Source organism: Larus michahellis, chromosome 22 (assembly GCF_964199755.1).
Source record: "Larus michahellis chromosome 22, bLarMic1.1, whole genome shotgun sequence".
Classification (NCBI taxonomy): Eukaryota; Metazoa; Chordata; class Aves; order Charadriiformes; family Laridae; genus Larus; species Larus michahellis.
Window position 1 is genome coordinate 5,116,630 of NC_133917.1, and position 24,731 is coordinate 5,141,360.

Genomic DNA, 24,731 nt, shown 5'->3' on the forward strand with positions numbered 1-24,731 from the left:
TTTCCTTTATTTTGGGAGTTGCAATGAAGCCAAGGGAGAGCCCTCTCACCCCTCCTTTACAAAATCTGGGGGAGAAAAAAACACCCAAACAAAGCAGCCAAGAGTTAAAAAGTGAAAGGATCACAGAAGCCACCAATTTAAATAGCTCTTGAGAAGGAAGGGCTTCTGTTCAGCCCAAACATAGTGCTTGTACATTTTCACGGACAGTTCCTCTGAGGGTCCCCAGGCAGAAGGATGGGAGAAAGAAGAGGTAAATCTGGGATGAGAATCTCCCCGTCAGAGATTTCCCTTCTCCACTGCACACCGGTTTTCCTTTCCCCATCACGAGCTATTCCTGTATTCATCCGAGGACCAGGGAACTGCTCCTGTGACGTCAAAGCGGTTTCCCAGCAACAATTAACGAGGGCTGTCCACCACAGGGGTTTCCTGAAAAGCTAGCAAGGAATTATCCACCTACTTTCTACAGTGTCAAGATGCAGTAGGACAGCACTGAACAGGAACTTCTGTTAACCCTTCCACGGCTCCAAGGAAAACCCTGACGCAGTTCCCACTGACACACAGCCTAATTCTTTCAGAGAATCCCAAGCAGAATTCCTGACACCTGAACCCACCCATAACGAAATTCCACATCAGGGAGGAGGCACCTGCAGATGTGGAGGTGGCAACCAGGCTCGGGAAAAATGTACGACATTAGAAATAGCTCTTATCCTCTGGCTAGCACACGTCTCCTGTGCCGCGCTTGCGCCAGTCAGAAGCACAAGCGCAAAGATTAAACGCTGGCCGAGGGCGCAGGGTATTCCCCAGCCCAGCTCACCATTCCTAAGCTGACCTGGGCTGGCAAAGCAGATCCTCAAACTTTACTAATCAGACCCAAAGCATTCCAGCTCCCAGCAAACCTCCACGGGAGGAAGGCAAAAAGTAGGGCTGCTATCTATATCCCCCTTTCTGTTTTTAAGGCTGCTGCTCCTGCTTCTCCTCCCGCTGGCAGAGGATACTGAGCCAAGGGGTACACAGCAAATACAAGACACTGTGGCTGTTTTCCAGGCGGGATCCAGAAATTGATTTGATCATTGAACAAAGCCGGAAATGATGATTAAAAGAAAAAACAAAAATCAACTTCAACTTTTGGCTGCCAGCTGCAAAAGTTGGACTTGATAACAAAGGGCGAGTCGGAAGCATGGATAAGGCATTCCCCTTCCCACAGCCTTCGGCAAGATGAACTCAGCCTTCACCTGCCGAAGGGCTCACCATTGACTGCAGCAGCTCCTCAAGCCACAGGTGATGCTTCCAGTTTAAATAAGCATTTTAAAGACACAAAGGGAAAGGAAATAAGTCCAATGCACCTGACCGAAGATCCTGCAGTATGGTAACAGGCTAATACCTCGAGCCCAAGAAAACCAGCTTCTAGCACTAAACCTCAAGTGAAGAGAGCATCATTTCCAGTATCTTGGTTTTTAGGCACGACTGGGCGATGAACGTGTGTGAGAAGGAGGTAAAGGCAATCCAAACTCCTGATTCCACTAAAGCCAAACCCAATTCAGTGATGGGTTTAAAATCATTTAACAATGGGGTTAATATATATGTGAACAGAAACCAACAGAACACCAAATTGCATAAGCTAACCTGAAAATGTCATATGGCACACAGCCAATTAACTAGTCAACACTTCTCATCAACTAACCAGCTTCAATCAAGAAAATCTTTTAAAGTATAACCCAGCAGAAGAGCAGGGAGTATTTCGTCTTTGCAAAATAAACAGAAACTCCCCAGGAGCAAGCTGCATAAACACCAAGCTAAGCCACAAGAAGAACCCATGAGACTGTCACAGGGAACTCCGTAATGACATGGAGGAGTACAGTTTGCTTATCGGGGATTCCCCTGTCTCCTGTAGGTGCATCCCCGGCATCACAAAAAGAGGAAGGAGAAAGCTCATCTCACACTCTCCAGTCTTGAATGGGATCACAGAGCCACATACTCAGTTTAGCACAGTACCATTTTAAATTAACCCCATCAAGCAGCAGAAATCCTGTCACTTACTTACCGGAGACGAATGATGTCAGGTCCCCATCCCTGAACCACTCGCATTTATTCCTATACTGTATTTTGCGTGGTGGGGGTATGGGGAGAGGAAAAGAAAAGTCTCTGGTCAATCTTTCTCAAGCCCAAAATAATTGAAGACTTATTCTAAAAATAAACTCACCGTGGCGGTTTTGCACTCTCAGCAGGTCATCTGTTTCCTGATTTCAGCGGAGACTTCATCGCCACAACCAGTTCAAGAGGAATTTTGCCAAGATAATATTGCTTCTTAGAAGCCCCCGCCAGCTCTCAACCCCGAATAAAACGCTAGCGATCTTTGCTGCTGCTACAGCAGGCTAATTGCTCTGACAAGCAGCTCTGAAGCAAAGCAGAGCCCAGCTGTTCAGAGGGATGTCATAGAGAGCTCTGCCAATAGCCACATGCACACCCCCCTCCTGCTCTCATTCAAACACTTCAATGGAACTGCCTCCGCACAGCCCTGAGACAGCTTTAAAGACACAGCATCCTTCCCCTGCCAGGCACTGGAGCAGCACGAATTTAAGTGCAGGAGCGAAGAAGAGATACCATGGTAAACATCAGCATCTTCCAGAAGAATTCAGGGACCACACTTTGCAGAACGCCCTACACACGCCAAGGTAGGTTGCAGGCAGCCTTGCTTTGCTCCTGTCACTGTTGCCATAATGCTTCCACGGGTTTGTTAATGGTTTCATTTCAGTTCAGTTATTTTTTTCCTCCTCATTTATTAGTGATTAAATCTGACAGAGACAGGAAACAAGAAATGCAAATGGCCCTGGAGAGGTTTTAAGCCTCTCACTTGCTTAAGTTTTCCCCAGAAAGGGGTTTTCCATCCCAGACCCGGCAGCTGTACGGGCACGCAGGCTGCGATCGAGTCTTCTCTCCATATACTAAAGCTTACTCTCAAGCGCACAAGGCAGCCTTGCTGAGCAGTCGTGCACAGGCAGACTCCGTGACGGGTCACCACCGCACCTTGTCCCTTGCCAGGCTCAGCAGTTGCTTCTTGTTGGATTATGGAGATCTTCCGACTACAGCTCTAAACAGCGGTCAACAGCAGCTAGGGATCACTCTTCCGTGCCCATGGCTCCTGCTGCGCAGGAGCCCAACCTAGGCAAGGTGCAGCCAGAGCTGAAGAGAGTGGACTCTTGCAGGGCTGCTTCAAACACCAGCAGCTGGTCTCCAGGAGGGTCCTTGCTCAGGCTGAGCGCTGGCAGCAGAGCAAGGGGCAGCTGCGCTGGCAGGGCAGCCGTCTAAAGGCAAAAACTTTGAAGAGAAAGGAGATGAAGATGAGAAGGCAAGATCAGCCTCAGGCTCAAGGAGATGGAGAGGCTGAAGTGAGACAGCTGCAAAAAGGTTGAGATGCACAGCTTTAAGTGACAGCATCCATTGCAAATAGCGTAGCGCTGTGCTGGTAAAGCCTCTTCAGGACCTGCCTTTACCACTTCTGCTAAGTTAATGCAGTTTCTTCTGAATGATCCCCTGCTACAGTCCAAAGAAACAGTCCAATACAGCTTTTAAACAGCAAGGAGACAGACAACAGAAACCTGATACGTTTCAGCTCCATGACAAACTGAGGGTCCAGTTTGTAAGGTGGCCCTGCTCTGCAAAGGACTTCAGTTTAAATGGCTGCATGAGCTTCTGCCTTAACCTGCTTCAAAGCTTTCTGAATCAAGCCTGCCATGCCCGTGCAGAAAGGAGGAGAACATTCCTGGCCAGCTGTCCTCCTCTTCCTGCTGGAACCACCGTGATCCCGGCTGCAGTAAACAGCTCCTTGCGTCTGCCTGCAGCAACGTTGACATTTGAAGAGGGCATCCACGGATAGAGAACCAGAGAGAAAGAATGACAGAGGGGCAAGACAGAGGGTAAGAAGACAAAAGTCACTTGCAGTGCTATATCAGTGTTTTCAAGTGGAGAGCTTGAAATTAATTTCATTAATCGACTCCCACATTGGCTGAACGCAAAGGCTTCATGGATGTCACACGAAATTTCCCCATCGGAAGGTGCCAGGAAGACAGATCCAAAGGATTAACATTCATTTTATGACTCCATTTCTGGCCACTTCAAGTTCTTTCCTCCCAATTCTGCAAAGAGTTTTTAAAATGAAGGCGCCTGTCCAATGGACAGAACCCTGATCTCCCAAGCTCTTTGAGAAAGAGTCAGCACTGTCCGAGCAGCTCAGGCTTGTTGGATGAGGGCCTTCAGCTGAGCTCATGGGCTCCGCCGTGACAGCGTCTCAGTCTGCTGCACAGTGAGCCCTGAGAGGCGGCAAGTGGCTGCATTTGCAACAGCTCCATGGATTGCTCAGCAGGAAACCAGTCTGGACATTGGCGTCCCCCTGGCAGAAAACACGTGCTCAGAGTGACTCCCTGTGGCAGCTGAATCCAGCAAAGCTGCAAGATTCAGACAGAGATGAGGTTTAACAACTCAGCATCGGGAGATTTCCCCCTTTTTAACTCATCTACTCTGGGTTTGTTTATTCCTGCACCCAGGCAGGTGCCTAGAGTTACAAACCTGGAGTTCTGAGCCGTGAAGAAACTCTGGCAGCCACTTTGCAAACCAAGAAGCAAGAGGAGTCCAGGTCCAGGAGCAGTGCTCCAGCATGCCTTGCCCAGGCCAAGGATCTTCGCTCCATATAGACAGAGCCTTAAAATCTCCACAAAACCCAGTGAAACTAACAGAGCTTTATTTTGCTAAGGAGCATCTGTGAGCTGATGCATTTCGACTCAGGATTATTAAGGACAGTTGCTGGCACCTTCTACTCCGGAGCCCTACAGTGGCAAGATTAGTACTGTAAAAGGAGGGAACTTTAGGTGCTGTTCTTTCCTTCTACCAGGTCTTCTCGTTTTCAAAGAAGCCCAGCTGGCAGAGCACGTTAAGCACACAAGAACATACAATCAGCTTAGGACCCTCTGCTGAAACCCCACCGTCAGTTCTTAACATCGGCATAAAAGCAGAAAGAAAAGAAGCTCCATAACCTGAGCTTGCAGACCTGATCTCTAGCACTTAGACGCCTGGCAGATGGCTCAGCAAGGACAGATTTCTGCGTAAGGAAGCCTTCCAGCCCTAGGACACAAGCACCTGCCCCAGACAGCACAGACGCAGCCTCCCGCAGGCATGTCCAGCTCTTTCAAAAAACCACTGCCCATTATCACTATGGGTCGGCAGCATTCCATCTTCACGAAGCACGTGTGTGTGAGAGGAGTTCCTAAGCTGCATCCTTCCCCTTAGGGAGACAGTAAATCCCGGGTGGGAGGAGGAGGAGCGAGCCAGCCCCACCGGCAGCCTGGACAAAGCCCTGCAGAGAGGGCTCCTGCCTTTCACACCCCAGAGCCATTTGCTTAGGCATCGCGTGTGTGTGCACATGTGTGCATGTGTGTGCGTGCGTGTGTGTGCACGCACACAATGGAATTAGGTCAGTGAAAGCAGGGCACAGAAAAGACGCAGCAGCTCTAGGTATTGTCTGCGCTCCCGGCTCGCAGGGAAGCTGCCTGTGCCGAACCTAGTAATATCGCAGAACAAAGAAAGAAAAAAAGCAACAAGATGTGTTCCCTCCCTCCCTGGCAGACATGTATCAAACGAGCCTAGGCTCTAATTTGCCCGGCCCACCTTCTGTTGAGAGAAGACACGTCAATTAGGTTGTGGATATAATCCCTTCAGAAGGGGGGAAACAAAGTCAAAGACTTGTGATATCAAACTGGTGGGATGGCACTGGTGCAAACCCGCACTGTCAGCCCAGGACTGGGTTCCCCCGTGTGACAGACGTGTACCAGGCAGCCTGCACCAGGCACCTACAGTGGCTGGAAAGGGGAAGAGCGTTACCGATGGACTTCAATGCACTCATTTACCCACCCACAGCAGAAAACTCCCCCTCCCCTCAGAAAAAGGGAAAAACCCCAACGGAAGAGCCTGGAACAGACCCCCTGTTGCAGGTGTGTCAAACACCAGCACTCTCACTTCTGCCAGCCTCAGCCACCACCGCACCGTGGGGATGAGGGAGAGAAGGCAACCCTCAAGCAGCTGGAGAACCGTCACGGACTGTTCTCTGGGTTGGAACTGACCTTGCTCCCTGCATCCAGCTCCAGGCTGCAAGCTATCATTAATTACTGAAATGCACAGGTAGAAACACACTCTCCAGACAGCAGACACTTCCAAGGACTTTATGAGCATGCAGACCGCAGGAGGGACTTGGAGAGACGGCTGCCTAACGTGACTCAACTGCAGGGTGCCGCCAGGTACACACCGCGTATCTGAGCTAAGGGACCAGCTTGGACAGGGAACGCTTTTAGGACGACACTACAATAACCACCACATGTGGCAAGTAAAAGATCCAAGTCCTGCAGGCCACAGGCTCATTTTGTTTTGCAGCAGTGTGTATGCAGCAGGAGGACTTCTTTGTGTTTGGAGTCAAAAAGTGGGAAGGATGAGAACTGCAGCACCTTGCTTGGAGCTACCTACTCTGACACGTCTCGTGAAAACATCTCACGAACATCCAGAACCAGAGCAGGCACCCACAGAAAAGCTGAAAGCAGGAGACCAGCAGAATCCCCCAGCTAGGGCTGAAGGAGAAATGTTCTGGTCTTACCCATCCTTTTCCATGGGGGACACATTTATGGAAGAGAGGGAGAACAGCCATGATTCCTCATCAAGACCATGACCACCTGAGAGATCTCTCCACGTAAGTCCTACAACCAGCATGTTTTTCTTATGAGGCCCAAGGTTTGCTCAGAATAGGCCACAATAAAGGAACAAGGGTTAGATTGAAGGAAAAAAAGATATATAGTGCCTGCATAGTGGAGATTCCACTCTCAAAAGTCACAAGTCAGAGAGTCATGAGGAGGATGATATTCTGAGGAGGACAGAGAGACCCAAGCCATCAAGAACTCCATCTGAATGGCTTCTACTACCAGAAAGAGAGACAGATTTGGCTTATGCCCAAAGAAGCAAGATCCAAGAGTCAGGCTCTGGCCCATCCTGTCCTCGGCTCACCCTGCTGCTGGGAATCAGTGTCACTCCAAGTGCTGCACGAACACACACAAAATAAAGGCACCTACTACTCTTACACACCCAGGGCCTAAAACCCATGTGAGGACAGGGACGGGGCTCCTGGACCTACGAGAAGTGATGCAAGAACCCTTGAAGAAGCTTACTTGGCCTAAGAGAGAATTCAGAAATTAGATCGTAAAGCAGAATTAGTACTTTACTTCAGAGGCCAGCAGAAAAAAAGCACACTGCCCTAGATTTGGGTTTCATTAAGGCATTTAGCTTAGCAGTAATCACAGCTGCATTTTCATGGTGCACTGCAGAACGTCACACTGGGTGGCTGCCCAAAGCCGTGGGGCTCCCAGCAAGCTGCATCTACTGCACTTCATTTAAAAACATGCACATTTAAAAACATCCCAGCTGTTACTGGGACCACCTCACCCTCTAAATTCTACCCCCTTCAGTCCTCCACCCACTTTATGCCAAGGACGTAAAGGCACAGTAAACCTCCTGTCACCAATGCGTCAGCACACGGGGAAGGACACGCTTGCCCCACGCCAGCCAGACGTTCCCAGTGTGGGAGCTGAACGCGGCTCCCAGTGACTGTTCTAGTGGCAGACAATTCTGGACTGGCTCTGGGACGGAGTGGGGCAGGCAGAGCCCTCTGCCCTCCCTGACACCTCCCTTCGCAGGGAAGCCACAGGGCAGCTCCTTCCTCCTCTCCCTTCTCTCCTCCCGGGCAGGCGAAGGGGCAGCAGCATCCCCAGCTTCACTGCGACGGGAGGCCAGAAGCAGCAGGGACACGGAGGAGCTAAATCCATCAGCTCAGAGGGACAAACCAGAGGCAAAAGAATAGAGGAGAGCCAGAAGAAGGCAGGGGGAGAAAGGGATAGCAGGAGAAAATAAAAGTGCTGAGACACACTCAAGGAAGAAGGCGGAAGGAGCAGATTTAGTTTAGTGAGTAGTTGGAAGAGCCCTCCGCAGATGAAACATCTTGCCCACCTGCTCCTTTTAAAGGCTGTGCTGCCATCTCTGATGGATAAAGGTGCGTGCACTGGACATGGCTGGAACAGAGAAGGGTTTTAAATATAAAATTACCATTTTCTACTCAGTGAAAATGAAACACCCTCCCCAACAAGGAGCTTTGAGTCAAACTCAGCCATGCCCACAGTCTCTGACGCTGTCTTCTCCTCTGCACGTGTGTGCACACACGTGTGCATGGAGGTGTCTTCTTCTCAGGCTCAAGCCAGTAAAAAATATTTCTCTTTTCCTTTTTTAAAAAGGGACCTTCCATTCAAATCTGGCTCCGTTGAGGATGTGTTATCATGGCAACCATCCGCTCCCTGTCTGCCCCAGCAATAAGGGTATTAAACACATGCAGATCGGAATGATCCTGCGCTGCACAGGCTGTGACCAGCCCCCGTCATCCCCTCCGGCCCCTCTCCGAGCTGAGGCCAGCGTGATTTGACATGAACCAAATCTGTCAATGGCTCAAGACAGACACGTGGGCAATAATGAGCAGTGGAAAAAACGTAGCACACTCCATTCAGCTCCAAACACTGATAAATAATTCAGGAAGAGAAATGCCGCAATACAGAGCACAGCACAGTTTAAAAATAGAACATGCGCCGATGCCAGAGGAATGGAGGGGAGGCAGAGAAAAGCAGAGAGAGGCGGCATGAACTAAAGCATGTGTGTCAAACTGGGAAGCTTGGGGATGCTGCAGCAACCTAGCTCTACATGTTGAGCCCAGCAGATGTTTATTTGCTTACCCTTTAAAATGGGAATCCAAAATCCATTATTACGGACATGGCAACAGCAACCAGGGCTACCCCTTCTGGACCGGAGCCCTGCAGCAAGGCATACACCCAAAACCAGAGAAACAGCCTCCACGCCGAAGAGCCTGCGGGAGGGACGCGGGTGGGAGCAGGCAGCGTGTGCCTGCCCAGCGCGCCCCTGCAGCGCTTCGGGAGCAGCCGCTGGTGCCCAGGGACGGGTACGGTCCACCACGCGAGTGACCCGCTCAGGTGGGGAGCACACGTAAAGCCCAGATAACGGAGGCTGAGCTTTGAGAACCTATTTGGTATACGATGTTTTCTGTTGGAGGGTGCTAACCTAAAATATTCAACCGTCTGAATAAGTCTGCAATACAGGCGTCACCTGTATTTCCGTGGTGGGAATTAGAACACAGCAGAAGTGATGAGAGTAAGGTTAGAAAGGGCATTATCAGATCTAAGAGTTCCTCCTTTCAGCGCCAGAGCCTAACATATTTCACATTTACTATTAATAATGAAGAAGCCTTAGTCACAGATACGGCCCCTTTATCTCAGTTTGCCATTGGGCTGCTCTAAAGAAAAATATGGTCTTTCCAGGTTTTGCAGAACCTGTGAAAATACTTTAACAGATGGCTGCTTTTTTCCCTCCTCGCAGTTTCAAAAAATAACACCAGAAAGACACCAATCTCTCCCTGCTTCCTCATGAAGAATGATACCATTTTCCCAAGTACTTGTAAGACAGGAAACTGCCGGTAATAAGAAAATGCAGAGTAAATTTTTGATAAGGAAAAATAAAACACTACCATATGCAGTTAATTCATAACCTATTAAATCTGTACACAGAAGCAGCTTGCCATAAATATTTTGGAGTTTCTCCTCAAATATAAAAAGATATTATTGAAGACGCAATGGAATAAAAGTGCCAAAAAAAAAAAAAAAAGAAAGAAGAAAGTAAAAAGCCAGTGAGAGAAAGTTCAAAGACAGACCTGATGCATGCTTGTAAGGAACCGGAGTCTTAAAGAGGAAATCATAAACAAGCGGCTCCTTTGGTTTCCGCAAAGGTCTCCCAACATGTATTTTGCCCTAAATGTGAGCAAAGGTGAACAAAACTGTGGTACTTGGTCTTAATCACTGGAGCACCGCAAGGCAACATCCATCTGAAGACCGCATTCTCTGAAGGGCAGTTTTAATGGAGATCTTGCCTAAAACTGAGTGTATTGCCTTCCTGCATTTTCACGCAGTCCCGTTGCCTTACTCAGCGACTGACGTAATTTTACACCATCACATTTAACCTGAAATGTGAACTGCTGCTCCGAAGATGCTGAAAAGAGGCTTTAAAAGGAGAGGAGAAAGAAGTGCAAACTTAAACTTGTGCTATAGCCGAAAAGCCCATGCTTCGATTGACCAGCTTCTCCGTGAGGAAGCCCGCGCCCCAGGGAGCGGAGAGTGGGCAGGAGCGTCCCGCAAAGCTGCGGGCAGCCAGCAGGAGCCATGGCGCTGCAGAACACGCAGTGGCATTTACAAAGCAAACCCACAACTGCCACGTCAGGTCTAATTTTAGGATTTTCCCTGCCTTGCCTCAAAGTTGACGCTTTCCCGGTCCTATTTACATGCTCGACAGGGGTCACACGCTGGCTGGTGTCAGCCTGTTACCGGCCACTGTTGAGTAAACAGAACTCGCAGGCCTGGCACCGGGTCACCCGCAGTCGGTGATGCCATCTTACAACCAGTTGCTATTTATGGAAAGCATGTAATGTTACTTTGCAGCACTAAAGAAAGATTTAACGAAAGTAGTCCAACCGCTGTCTTGGGACCTAGTAATTTCATATACATTATTGGAATTGCAGTTATGAAACGAGTAAATCTCCCAACAGCCTCAATTTCTAATTTCTAAGTTTTGTACATTTAGAATGTTGAAGAGCTCACAATGGGCACCTGAAGTCAATGCCACGTACAATGGACTTTTACATGTTAAAAAGCCATTTACGCCCAGCCCCTGATTAGAGCACTGCTCACGCGGGCTCCCGGCAGGCAGCACCTTCTCCCCCAGCCCACCCTCCGGCCGTTTTCCTGGGTTACTTTCGGCCGCCAATATTGCTGAAGGGTTTCTCTCTGCAACGCCTAACCACGCGATTCCTGAGCAAGTTGTTACAGAGACGCTTCCTCTCCAAAAATCACTTTGCATTTTACTAGTCCATTGGATACAAGCCTAAAATTATCACAGAGAGTAAGCTTAAGAAACAAACTGTGGCTTATCGAGGCAGAGAGCTATAGGTTTCAGTTCTGGGAAGTTTTTAACTCCAGGCCATAACTACAGCCTATGCCTGTATTGAAAGCCCCTTGGCCAAGGCTGACCTGATCAGCTAGGGACGTGCTGTTATCAGGACACTTTTGAGGGTGTGGAGGGGGACAAAATTAAAAAAAAAAAAAAAAAAAAGGCTTATACAATTGTGCCGACCTAGTTTGTGTGCTTCTCTTACTTGTCCAACTAACATTTCAACACGGCAGCCACTGTGAAGGAACTCTGATAGAACAGTTAAATTCTCAAAAAAAGCCTTCCGACAAGCGACCAGATAAAAGAACCCGTTAATGCTCCCACTAGTGGCAAGACAGAGTCGTGAGATCAATCCTTAGCACAGAATCCGTCCACAAGACGTTGATCATTGAGACGCCAGGCTAACCAGTTCTGCTCCTCACTGGACAGTTCATTTATTCACATAATTATGTTGGTACAACCCTCAGCATAGAGCCAGGTATAGGCCAGGGGTTTTATTATCCATGTAGCTCGTTCGCGTAAGCAGCAGCTGTGTCAGACCAAGCCCATTTGTACCAACACAAGCCCAGCAGCAGGCAAGAGGGCAGCACTGCTTTCTCTGTTCCAGCACAGCAAAGGCACGCTGCTTAGGCTGCTCAAATCCCACAGATACACCACAAGCGTCAAAGTCGAGAGTTTTGCCAGTACCGCTTTCCCAGTCTGGGGGAGCTCCACGCTGGCGAGACCGTGTCTGAAATGCGCTCAGCACAGAGGCTTTCGCAGCCATCCAGCCGGTGCCAGCGAGGCAGACCGCTTCTGTGAACCTCTCGTCCCTCTTGAAACGAAGCCAATCCCAGTTCCAGGCTCGGTTTGAAGCTGCTCTGGGGGAGACCCGGGGGAGGGGAGCACCCCTGCTTTTGGGCTGTTGCAGTTTAAGGGGAGAAAGCAGCTCCGAGGTTGGAGCAACTGCACCCAGTTGGGGAGGCAGAAGACAAGCACCTCTCTGCATTCTCCTCACGGGCTGGATCTTCATTCACTTTTCCGTCCACGCTCTCCCCTTTTCCTCCCAAGATCGACTCACAACAGAAGGATTGGGCTCAAAGCATCTGGTTCATTCTGGTATGGACACGGGGAAGCAGGCAGGACAGGATTCTATTTTAAATAGATAGTATGCCTAAAGCCTCCCAAAAGAGGTCAGTTTCTGAGATACAGCAAACGCCTTCTCTAATAAGCTGGTGCTTGTGTCTAAACTCAGCTCAGGATAAATTAGATTCTCAAAGAAAAGGATGTCAAAGCAATATAAAAATTTTAAAACTTCATTAAAAAAATACAAGCGAGCTGCTATAAAGAGTGGGCTGCATCTGCCCACACTCAATAATCGTCACCAAAATTCACTGGGCGGCAGCAGTGACTCAGCCTGCAGTACACAAAGACAGCTTGTGCTCCCAATACATAATGAAACTGGGCTTTATACAAAATGCTAAATCCGCATGCGCCCCGTTGACATCACACATGCAGGGGAATCCCAGCCCCGACAGACAGGAGGGGAAGCATCAGCCCTTCTCCTGCTGCTGCCCACACTCAGACACAGAAACGTCTCTGCAGAAGCACACCTCACCTCTGCCTCCATGCGGGAAGCAGGTCGCGTTGCCTTCCAGCTAGGTTTATGAGGACTCAGATATCAAGAGAAGGTTCAAAAAAATATGGAGGAGGGTGTGATATATTTGAAGGGGGAGGGAAACTAACTATGGTCCCCAGCTACAGCCCACTATCCTTTCAAATGTCACCTCCAGCTCTTAAAAAAAAAAAAAAGGAAAAAAGAGAGAGAAATCCATGCATGATTTTATTAAATTGCTCCATCGTGTGACTGGATTAATCATACTTCCAGTAAAAACCTTAAGGTATACAATTACTGCACTTCACTTCCTGCCCAACAGAAACACGGGGCTTCCTTACCAGCGGTGCTGTTTGCTCCCATGCTCGCGCTGTCACATCCCTTAAAAAACACGTTTCTCAGAGACACTTTCTGTACTGGCCCCTCCAGAGCGACTCCTTCATTCAGGCATCCTCAGCCTTTTCCTCAGAACAACCACGGGCTCCTAGCAAAGCTAACGGATACAGAAGGCCACTCAGCAAGTGAGAAAACCTGTCCCATGGTGTCGTGGTTAGTGTCGGTTAGAAGAGGCCCAGCTAAAAAGTAAAATTACATATCAGAAAATTGGTTCTGTTTTACCTCAAACCAGGACACGCGGAATCAGGACTTTAGCAGCACACCACATCTGAGCTATAAACCCTTCTAACTGCTCACAGCAGGGCACCCGCCTGTGAGCCAGGAAAAGCGCAGGACTGCTGGGTTCTTACCCTCGCTCAGCTCTGCCTTTTGATGCTATCTTAGCCAAATAATGTCTTCTCCCTGTTCTTCAGATCGTCCACCTGTAAAAGAAGGATTACATGCACCCACTCACAGTGAGGTAGAAAGGATTAATATATTAGTGCTGCAAACCCCTCTTCTAAATCCCTCAGTGCACAGTCATGGGCAGGGATGGGATGGGACACAGGGCTAGGACCAAACCAGCCGTTGCGCTCACAGGGTGCCTGTGCCTCCCTGACCTTCGCCGTGTTCCTCATTCTACACCCCAGTGCTTCTCCGAGCAGCGCTGGCCACCAAAGCTCTTTGGATCCCTACAGGCTTCAGGCAGCACTTGCCTTGTGCTCCAGACCAGGGAACGCACAGGCCGGAGAAGCTGCTCTGAAGAAACAGGCATCTCTCTGGATCGCTCACACATAAATTTTACTTCATAGAACACAGTGGGTGTACGACCTCTACTCACATTCATACATAAGCAAAACTGTGCTAGAGGAAGTTAACAGGTAGCACTAACTACCTCTAAATCACGGCCAAATCATCCCACAGTTAAGACAGAGAACAAGCCTTTAGGCATTTAAAAAAATAAAAAAAGACATTGCAAACACCCTTTTTCACCTTATGTGCTGGGAAGGATCAGCTAGGCTTAAAAACAGATATGTTGATAAACGCGGCTGCTTGCTGGAGACAAAGTCTACCTGGTCTTGAACTCTCCTTTTGTATTCCATTGCAAAGAGGAAGGTACCCCACAAATTACATCAGCTTTAAACTTCTTTCCACCACCACGCCTTCCCCCAGAGCAATGCTCTCCAGCCGGAGTGAGGAGACCATGCCGTCACCAGCTGGAGGTGCCAAGATGTTGCATCCACATGGAGAGTCCACCAAAAAACCCAGCATCCAAACATGAAGCAGCTAGATATCGAGGGCTTTCAGCACCTCTGCAATAAACTACAAACATACAGCAACAAAATAATGTAATCACTCTAAACAGAGCGGTACCTATTTTGCTAGCATTAACTTCCAGAAATTTACACTTTAAAAGCCAGCAATTGTCATGTAAAAAAAGCCACTAGAGAGGCAAAGTCAGCCTTGCAGTCCGATCTGGCACCAGGAAGAGGACACCTGGACAACAGTTCCTTCGGGCAGAGGTGGTGATTGAGGGCCAGGACTCCGGGCGCTTTTCAAGCCCAGCCACTTCCACGCCACGCTACCGGCTCCTTAACAGTACGGAAGGGTTACGGACACCTCATAAATTCCCAAGACAACTGCTGTTCCTAAGGAACTGGGATCCTCAGATGAAAGAAACCGGGAGAAGGACAACGGGTTCTTATTAGAAACTAGTACTGACATAGGCTGGAAACAGCATCCAAAACTAACTATTCTACCTATTTAAGGCTGATGCTTTAGCCTGAGTTAGTGAGATGAATATGTAGCACCAGCTGAAACGCCACCTTCCCTTGCCGCAGACCCAGAAGCCTTGGTCAGCATTGCCACTTAGTTCTCTGACCTCTCCAAGTCTTTAAGATACACCACCAGCTGCAGCTGTATGCACTTCCAAAATACATAATTTAAAAAAAAAGATTCAGACCAAGGTAAAAGTTAAATTCACTTGGCCCACAGGGCTTATTTCCTCCCAACATTACACCTCCCTGCCAGGGCTACATCAACAAGCAAAGAGACACAAATGTCTCCTGCCCTTTATTCGCATTAGGGGCTGAAGAACAAGTTGTAAGTTTTCTGACCCTGCAGTCACGGTGAGCAGTTCATCCTAATTTCAACAGGCATCAAGTCATTTTGATGTGGGTTTCAACCTCTGCTGGGGCCTTTGGATCAGACCACAAAGGTATGTTTGTGAAGAATTTAAGGGAAGAAACACAACTCAGCACAGGCATGCAGAGGAAGTACCAGAGGCAGAGACCATTGGTAAGATCATTTTATTAAGAGTTTATCTTTAGCCAAATAATAGCCCTTTGAAAAGTCTTCAGCACTCAGGTGCCAAGCTGCATTTCCTGCCTCTCACTGCACCATTGCGCTGGGCTTCCTGCTTCGAATTACTCACAAAATAGCAGTTTTCAAACCTGCTGTGCTCAAGGAGTGATTGAGGTGGGGGAAAAGGCAGCCCCAAAACCTCTTCTGAAAGTTTTGATACATACCCTGCTGTACAGCCTCTATGGCAGCCACCTCCTCCTTAAAAAAATAATAATAAAGTTCTTAAAATAAGTACTGATCTAGTTGAAGTTTCCTATTAAATGATATGAGATGAAGTACACTGCGTACATGCATAGATACACTCACAAACCCCAGTGTGGGGACGACCTGCGTGCATTCTTCACACTTTTTATGCAACTCTGCCCATTTTGGCATGAAAGCACTCTCCGTTCCTCCACCTGGTTCTAGGCAGGAATTACGCAATGCCAAAATTACTTGTAGTTAACATTTCTCCAATGCACTAATTCTTCATCCATGAGCATCTACCATACGAAGGAAGGCAAGAAACAGAAGTTAGAATAGATAGATCGGAACTCTAGAAGAGTAGTTAGTAGAAGGCTAAACTGAAGCTTAGCCTGGGACCGGTCCTACAGATGGATTACTATTATTAGTCTCTTAAATGGGGGATTTATACACCTTCCCCCTGAAAACGGGGTTTTAGAATAGCAGCACCGACAGTCTTAATCCAGCTCCTCAAAAGCCAGGTGACTGTCTCCAGCAAAGCATCATCATTGCAAACAACCTGTGCAGATCCAGCCTCACTCGTGCAGTCCCTGGCGTCATGGTTCACTGTCCGGTGAAGCTGCCATCAAACATCGCACTTTGCCATCTTGGCGGACAGAGAAGAAGAAAATCAGTCTAATTTCTTTCCTCATCATCTAGTGTGTTCCATTAAAAACACAACAAACAAAAAAAACTTACATTTGTAAACACATGCACACACTTTCCAAAGTTTTCTCCGCATATACAATCTGTCCTTGCATTCCAAAGAAACAGGAATGAACAGGGAGAAATCTTTACCAATATATGTTTAACAGCTCGTTGAAAATACAAAGACCTGTGGCTGGAGAAGTGAGACCCTAAGAGAACATCTATTGGGAAAAAAAAATAAAAAAATTCAGCAAATCACCTATGAACTACTGAATTGCCATTTAATCAGGAAGGAAGATTACAGCAAGCATACCTGGTATGATTTAATCGGAAATTCCAGCACAAATTCAAGGAGGAGGACACAGAGGTTACATCAGTCAGCCTTAATAGGCTATAGGTAGCAAACAGGATAGAAATAAAGAACGGAGCATAAGGAACCAGAACTATTTGAAGTAACCATGGGGAACCAGGTCCTAATTCTCAAAGGGAGATGGAGAATAGGTCAAGAGATAAGGCAAGATTCTCCACAAGTACCAGTAACAGAAAGCCAAAGTGAGACCAGCCACGCGTGCAACTTCTCTGCGTGCTGCCAGCAGGAAAAGCAGCACTGAGATCGAGATTTAGAATTTGCAAGGGCACTGTTTTGATTTGTAAACAGGCATGTGTTCATCTGCTTTCAGACAAGCAAACCAGGTCCCGCAACACACTCCCACTGCTCCCCGTGCAGGCGGAGGAAAGCAGCTCTTGTGCACACCGATGATTTGGGATATCTGTGGCCTACAGCGCGCTCTGCTCTACAGGCTCTGCATTTGTCACGCCAGCCAGCCGCCTCAGCACAGCTGGCGGGTAAGGACGGCTCTGCTGTTCCACGGCTCTTGGAGAAGCAGCCACAACGCCACACCAAAGAGCTTCTCCCTCACCACCACCCTTCCCTACCGTTAGGGCAGAACTCTTCAGCCTGTCCCTTGGTGACAAACAGGCACCAAAGCTTGGCAATATTTCCAGCTTCCCAAGAAGGTTATCTCCCTTTATCAAGTCTTCTTTCCAGCACTTCTCTTCCCCAACCCTTTGGGTTTCTTACACTTTTCAAGCTTTGACTTTGCTCCAAAAATGAAGACAGCCAGTAATCTGCACCTACTCAGCAACACTTGCGGGATTAACAGCAGCTGTGCGTTTCCAGCTCATGTCGCATCTGAACCTTCCTCAGCAGAGGGGTTCAGAGTCTAATGGATCCCTTTGCATGAACACAGGGCGCAAAAGCAGCAGAAGCTGTAATAAACTCAAGGCTTCTTTGTACTCACAATTAGAGCAGCATCCTTGAACTCTAAGAAAAATAAAGCCTGCCCTGGAAAGTTGGAAGCTTGTCACTTCTGCCAGAAGCTTCCTTAGTGTTCCTTGCAGCAAAGCTCATCCCCTTACCACTCCCACCACTAAGGCACACCTAGCTGCATTATCAGCACATACAGCGAGAAATACACCTTGTTTTTCGAGACATCTTTTGTGAACACTGAAGCATCACGGAAGTATACAAAAAACAGGCAAAGCTAAAGCAGTTGTGCTCAGCCTTAAGTGCTCAGGAGAAAAGCGAATGCATTTCTGAATTGATCGGCCTCTACATTAAGAAAATACCTACAAGCGACAGGTCGTTCAGATTAGACGCACTGGGTAGGGTGCTTGTATCTGCAAGCTGATAAGTCAGCTCCCAGGAACAGGAATCGATTCACCCCTCTGAAAAAACTAACACCTATTTTCAGGCACAGTTACACTATGTGAAACCATCACAGACACATCTCAGACAGAAAACGCGAGGGAGGTGTGATGATCATCCATGTCACATTTTAGCTGAGATACAAAAGTGGAAACCTATCTGGGGGAATTTTAAACTCCCCAAGAGGTCACAAGTCAAAGCATTCAGTGTACAGCAAGGATGTGACACCGCTTCCTACTTTTTAAAAAATTATTATTATAATTATTTTTTATTAGGAGCAGGGAGTTGCCTCACAAGGAACAGTTCATGGTGCAGGGGGCTACTGCGTATAGCACTGCTGAAGGGCAGAAAAGAGCAAGAACGTAAGCCTTATGTCCAAATAAAAATTCAAGGCAACATCTAGGACGGGTCTGTACAGCCAACCCTGACGTCCTGACCACTGCGTCTTCATCGCTTTTGATAGATCAGCTAACGTAGTACAGGTCAGCCAGGCTCACCGACACGCAGCACACTCACACTACAGTGAACAGCCAACCTCAGGCTGGTGGGAAACAGGCGAAGACGTGGCAGAAACAGGCATATCCTGGGACAGAGTGAAATAAGAGGGATCTTGCACACAACGCTGTGCAGGACAAATAAGTTGGAGTAATTCAAAAGGACACAGCTGTAGCAGAAGCAATTACAGACTCCAGAGAGAAAAGAGGCGAATAAGGACTTAGCCAACAAGTTCAGATTCTCTGTGGCCTAACAAAGAGCTGGAATAGCTGCTCGTTTAAGGAACAATCGATAATAAAAGAGACTGCAGAAAACCACCGGGGTCTGCAGATCACCCTCAATGAGCCAGTTATGAACTGGCGAGAGCGCCCACCATTTAAGGAGCTGGCACAGTCTTTGCACAGCACTCCCCCAGATCTGTGGTGCCCTTTGGAAGGCAAACAACCTCCTGTAAGCAGATTCTGAAAGAGAGAGCATCATCGAGCTCATAAAAGCAGAGGCCAGAGCAGCAGCTTCAGCCTGGGCTCAGCTTTCTTTCAAAATAAAAAGAAAGAGGCCAGAAAAAAACAATGACTGGAAACCAGAAAAGGTCATCATCAATGAAAGAGATAATCTAGATCAAACTCTAAAGGAAATAAGGGAAGAGATTAAAAAAGATTCACACAGTGAATCCACCAGCTACATCTATTTACACGCTGCATGAGCGGCTCAGAAGCACAACCTCTTTCAGACCATTTCAAATACATCAATGGAAGACTTTAAATAATATCAGCTTACCTGTGAAATTTGCTGCCGGAGTACTGCACTGGCAGGAGTCAGAGGCGGCTGTGACACCGGGGCAGACAGCCCAAACATCCACAGGTACCCAAAAAAGGCCTGTGAGGACTTCAATGTGTCACCGGGCAGAGAACACCGAGTAACAAGTAACAAAACAACCCTTTCGTGTATCCCATTAGTTGCCTTCATAGACCCCCTGAAACCCCTCCTGAACACGCTCCAACTAAGCCAGAAGACAACTGACTCTCCAGCATTTTCACTCCCGTTGTTACACGCGGCAGGGCCACAGAGGTCAGAAACGTTTCCAGGGAAGCGTTTCAAAAGCAAAGAGGGTGAGGATCGCAGAAAACGCTATTGCACTCCCCGGGCACTAGAATGGACGCCTGGCCACCAGCGACGCGAGGCCTCCTCTCTCCACCTGTTGCTCCCCTCCATCCTCAGCCTGTCGCAAGCGAACCGGGGGAGGAGGCAGCCGCAGGGAGCTCGGGCACCTCCGGACCGCGCAGGGCCGCCCCTCGTACCCGGGCCCGCCCGGGCTGCCCGGGGCAGGGCAGCACCCAGCTGCCATGTGCTCCGCAAACTTGCCGAGGCAAGCGGCCCGCTGCGAACTCCTCCACGCACCGCCACCGCAGCGAGCCTCGCAGTCCCGGCGGCCCGCAGCGCCCGGAGATGGCGGAGACCCAGCCGGACACCGCCACCGAGCACTCCCCCGGGACGGGCAGGAGCCCCGGGGACACGCCGGAGCCGGGACCGCCGTCCCCGGCGGGTCGGGGGAGGGAGCGGGGACGACACGGCAGGCGGGTTCCCCACGGGTGGCGCGTCCCCCTCCGCCCCGGCCCGGCGGCACCGCCGGCGGCCCTGCCGGCCCCGAGCCCCAGGCCCGACCCGACCCGACCCGGCCCGCCCGCCGCAGGCCCCGGCCCCGACCCCAGCCCAACACCGCGCCCGGCCCCCGCCCCGGCGGCGCGCACTTACCGGGCCGAGCCGGGCCGGGCCGGGCCCTGCGCCGCGGGGCCGCCGCCGCCGCCGCCGCCGCCACCACCCCGGGCCGGGCCGGGCCTGGGCCAGCGCGGGCCGCCCGGGCGGGGCGGCGGGGACGGCGGGCGGGCGGACGGGGGGACGGGGCGGGGGGAGGGGGGGCGGCCGGAACGGGGAGAAAAAGGGAAAGGAACGGGGGGGAAAAAAAAAAAAAAAAAAAAAAAAGGGGAAAGAAGCGGCGGGCCCCTCCCCCGGCGGGCGTGCGCGCTGCGTCACTGCTCCGTGCGCGTTGCGTCACCATCCCGCGCCCGCCGCGCGCCCGTTGTCGTAGCAACCTGCCGGACGCGGCGCCGTGGGGGGCGGGCGGGACGTGGCAGCGCCCCCTGGCGGGGCGGAGGGCGCAGCGGGGACGCTCCCGCCGTGCGGGGGCGGAGCCACTCGAGGCCCCGCCTTCGGGAGGAGGGCGCGGGGGCGGGCCCGCCCGCCGCCGGGCTCCACCCCCCTCGGCCCCGCCCCCGGCGCGCAGCACGCGGGGTCCCGCCCCCGCCCCCGGGGTTTCCCCATCCCGGGGGTCCCGCCCCGGGGGGTCCCCACGGCGCCCCCCGCCGTCCCGGGAGCCCTCGCCGTACGCGGGGACCCACCTGCCTGGGCTCCCACCGCGGGGGTGGGCAGCGGGGTGGCCGCCCTTGGCCGGAGCGGGGCGTCCGGGGCCGACCCCCAGCCCTCGGGCAGCCCCTGCCGAGCGGGCAGCTCCGGGCCGAGCCCCTGGAGCGGCGGCACCATCCGCCCGGGTCCCTCCTAACGCGGGGCGAGCTGTGCCGCGGCTGCCCCGTGCCCGGGAGAAGCTCCTGCGGGATCACAGGGGCGTTTATCTTGCCCGGGATCAGCCAATATTTGTGGCCACGTCAGGAGATCGGGCACTTCCTCGCTCTCTGCCCCTGCCGAGCCCAGCGCTGCCGTCCTGCCGCCGCGCTCTGCTCTCCCGGCGCCAGCGCTGCTGTCCCCCTTCGACTTCGGCTTATCCGACACTTGGAGGAACACTATTTGCTGAGACCCCGCCCCAGCTGTCACCTCCTGGCACCAGAGATGACACCCACGGTGGCCTTCCTGCTCCTGAGCCTTCTGAGGATGGCAGCTCCCAAGGGACAGTGGTGCCCGGCCTGCGGGCTGGCAGCCCTGGCCCCCACCACGCAGCGGGACGTCCTCATCGCGCTGGCAAAGCAGAGCATCCTCTCCAAGCTCCGCTTGCCGGACCGGCCCAACATCACCCAGCCCACGTCCAGGGGGGCTCTGCTGACCGCTCTCCGCAGGATGCGTGCGCAGCGCATGGACACGGCCCTCCCCCCAGGGATGCCCCATGACGGTGGCATCCCACACCTGCATCCTGGGATGGGTGTGCAGGAATATGAGATCTTGAGCTTTGCTGAGTCAGGTCTGTACGGACCCCACGTCCGGTGGGCATGGTGGGATCGGCCCTGAGGTGGGGGGGCACGGAGGGAAGGAAGGTCTTGCCTGGGGGAAGGCGGTGAGAGGGTTCTCAGGGGCGTCACGCTCCTGCAAGCAATGCCAGGCAACGGACCAGGCCAGTGGGCACACTGCTGCTGGAATGACTGGCAACGAGAGGCTTCATATCCAGAACCTTTGCATCCGTGTCCCGAGCTTACCCCAGCCAGCCCCTCCTCGCCACCAGCAGGGGAAAGCTCTGGGGCCCCTCTCATTTACTTATGGGACATGCTGGGGCAAGGGGGTGGGCGCAGGAGCAAAGATGGGACTGCTGTATCCTATGAATGTGTTGTCCGTTTCTGTTGAACCCTCCCCGCTTGTGGTAGAGGTGGACGGGTCAGATGGCCATGTTTTTCAAAACACGATTTTAAGCCTAGATTCCCCATCAGCTTGTGGTGGGTGGACTTAGGTCTCCACAGAATCACAGAATCGTAGGGTTGGAAGGGACCTCTGGAGATCATCTAGTCCAACCCCCCTGCCAGAGCAGGGTCACCCAGAGCAGGTTGCACAGGAACGCGTCCAGCGCCCAACTCCAAAGCCCATCTGCACCCCGCACTCAGTTGTGTCTCTGCTTCCTCCCCAAAGTGGTGGGATGCCACATTTCACTCCAGAATCAGCTGCATTCCTGGGAAAAGAGAGAGCTCCCCAAAGCGTTCTCAGGGGTCCTGACAAGTATCACTGGAAAAACGGGGTCCTGCACCCCCCACTTCTCCCAGGCAAATGCAGCCTGCTTTGGAAAGAAGCAGAATCGCCACTCCGTCCCGCAGAGATCCTTCTGCACCGTCTCTGCCCAGCCCAAACTGCTGCCTGGTGAGGTGGGGGGGGCACACGCTCCCCTCACAGGCCTTTGTGTGGTTGGCGTGGCTGCTGGGGGATAGCAAGGGCTTGCCACGTCCTCGAAGACCTCTGGGAGCAATGCTCCACCGCCGTACGTTGTGTTCCCAGACATGAGGACACTGTGGAGTCATCTCCTGGCTCGGTGGAGTGTCTGGTGGAAGCGGAAGAGCCGGCGTGAGCCATGGGGCTGAGCCCGTCCCTCACCCCGCTGCGGGGGGTTGTGTCCTCGCGGGCAGAGCTGCGCCACGGAGCCCAGCGCTGCTCTCGAGGTCCCCGTCAGCCCTTCCTTCGCCAGGAGGAGAGGCAGCTCTGCAGCCGCAGCAGCAGCAAGGGTGGGACATCCCGGAGCAACGTCAGGTGGTGGTTCCAGCCGTGGAAATTAGAGGGAATCGTGGAGGTGCAAATCTGCATGACTGCCTTAAATCCAAGGCTGGTTTACGCAGCCAGAGGACCTACTCCAAAATCCTCCGTCAGCTTCCCTGACAAGGGGGATGTCAGGCCAGAGGAGCCGTGTTGCTGCATTCAGCACGGGGCTCAGACGCGGCTGCTTTAGAGCGGCATAATGAGGAGCAGCAGCAGCACAGGGAAGCGGGGGCCCCTCGATACCTGTATGTACCGTGCCCTGCTGCCTGGTTTGTATATACCTCCCATTCGCTCCGGTGTCCCCCGACTGCAGGAAACCCCCTCCCCCCTCCACCTCCTGACTCTGCTTTCGGTTCTGTGCACAGGGTCCTCCACCTCCCGCGGCGTTCGCCTGCATTTCCACTTCAACCGGGAGCTGGCTGGGAGCACCGAGATCCTGCAAGCCACCCTCTACCTGTTCTGGGCAGTCCCCAGCCCCGGCACGCACCCTGTCACCGTGAGACTCTTGCAGCCAGACCCAACAGGGCTGAACACGACCGTGGCCAGCGAGACACGGCTGGAGGTGCAGAGGGCCGGCTGGGCCACGCTGGACGTGGGCCGAGCCGTCCAGAGCCTCTTCAGCCAAGGGAGCCAGAGGCTCACTGTGGAGCTGGAGGTGGCAGAGGACTGGGGGTCTCCCCTCCTGGCTGTCCACAGTGATTCCCACTGGCCGTTTGTGGCAGCCCAGGCCCGAGCCAGGACACCCCACCGGGTCCAGCGGCGTGGCATTGATTGCAGTGGGGACTCTCGGATGTGCTGCCGCAAGGAATTCTTCGTGGACTTCAAGGAGATTGGCTGGGAGGACTGGATCATCCAGCCGGAGGGATATCACATGAACTACTGCGCGGGGCTGTGCCCCCTGCACATGGCTGGCATCCCTGGCCTCGCTGCCTCCTTCCACACGGCTGTCCTCAACCTCATCAAAGCCAACAACGCGGACGCAGCCGTGAACTCCTGCTGCGTGCCCACGCAGCGTCGCCCACTCTCTCTGCTCTACTACGACCGGGACAGCAACATCGTCAAGACCGACATCCCCGACATGATTGTCGATGCCTGCGGTTGTACTTGAGCGGCTGCCTGAGGAGGCGGGAGGGCAGGACCTGTGCCGCGCAGGGCTCTCCTCCTCCCGGCCCCTCTCTGGCAGCGCGAGACCTGGCAAACTGCTGAGAGACGGGAACCCTGCAGAGGTGTTTTCTCCTCCTGAGGTTGAAGCATCGAGGCTGATGCTGAACGTGCAAGTCCTCTCCTCCCTCACCTCCCACAGGGCTCTTTTCCCCCTTCAGATCTGCCCATGGATTCCTCTCTGCCCATGAGCCGTGGCCTCTAAGAGCGGCTCCTGATGGACACCAGACCCTCCTCCCCCCAGGACTCTGCAGAGCACAGCTCCCCTGGCAGCTCCGGGCAGCCCCGGCTCACCCTGCCGCTGGTCCCAGGCCAAGGCCAGGGTGCAGCCCTCAGTGCTGCAACACGAACACGTGCTCGTCAGGTAACGGGTCCCAGCAGCGGCCACCTCAGGCTGCTGGGGGAGGCAGAAGCTGAAAAGATGCCGGGGGGTGGCGAGGCCAGAGGGGAGAGGGCCATCCACAGGGCCCCACTCCTCAGCTGGACATGGTGTTGAGGGGGGTGAGGAAGGGGAAATAGATCCCAGTGGGAGGAAAGCATCTCCTTCTCCGCGCATCCCAGCTACCCGATATTCAATAAAAGACTCCCAGCTGTAGTGTGTGCACATGTACGTGTACACATACG

At 52.1% G+C, this 24,731-nt stretch overlaps 2 protein-coding genes across 4 annotated transcripts in view; one reads left to right on the plus strand and one right to left on the minus strand.

The window, feature by feature from the left end:
* Positions 1-20,379, minus strand: part of R3HDM2 (R3H domain containing 2) — a 53,843-nt gene extending 33,464 nt beyond the window's left edge. The window contains exon 1 of one of the 3 annotated variants that reach the window (XM_074565273.1): positions 20,241-20,379. The gene's annotated coding sequence lies outside the window, so the exon portion shown is untranslated. Of the gene's footprint in view, positions 1-2,200; positions 2,449-19,265; positions 20,159-20,240 lie in introns of those variants that run through there. The other 2 variants (XM_074565274.1, XM_074565272.1) reach the window with 2 other exon arrangements.
* Positions 20,380-20,475: 96 nt separating this feature from the next.
* INHBC (inhibin subunit beta C) lies at positions 20,476-24,702 on the plus strand. Its single transcript, XM_074565289.1, has 2 exons — positions 20,476-21,675; positions 23,312-24,702. The coding sequence occupies exons 1-2, from the start codon at positions 21,330-21,332 to the stop codon at positions 24,052-24,054; spliced, it is 1,089 nt and encodes a 362-aa protein (XP_074421390.1). The 5' UTR covers positions 20,476-21,329; the 3' UTR covers positions 24,055-24,702.
* The last annotated feature ends 29 nt before the right edge of the window (positions 24,703-24,731 follow it).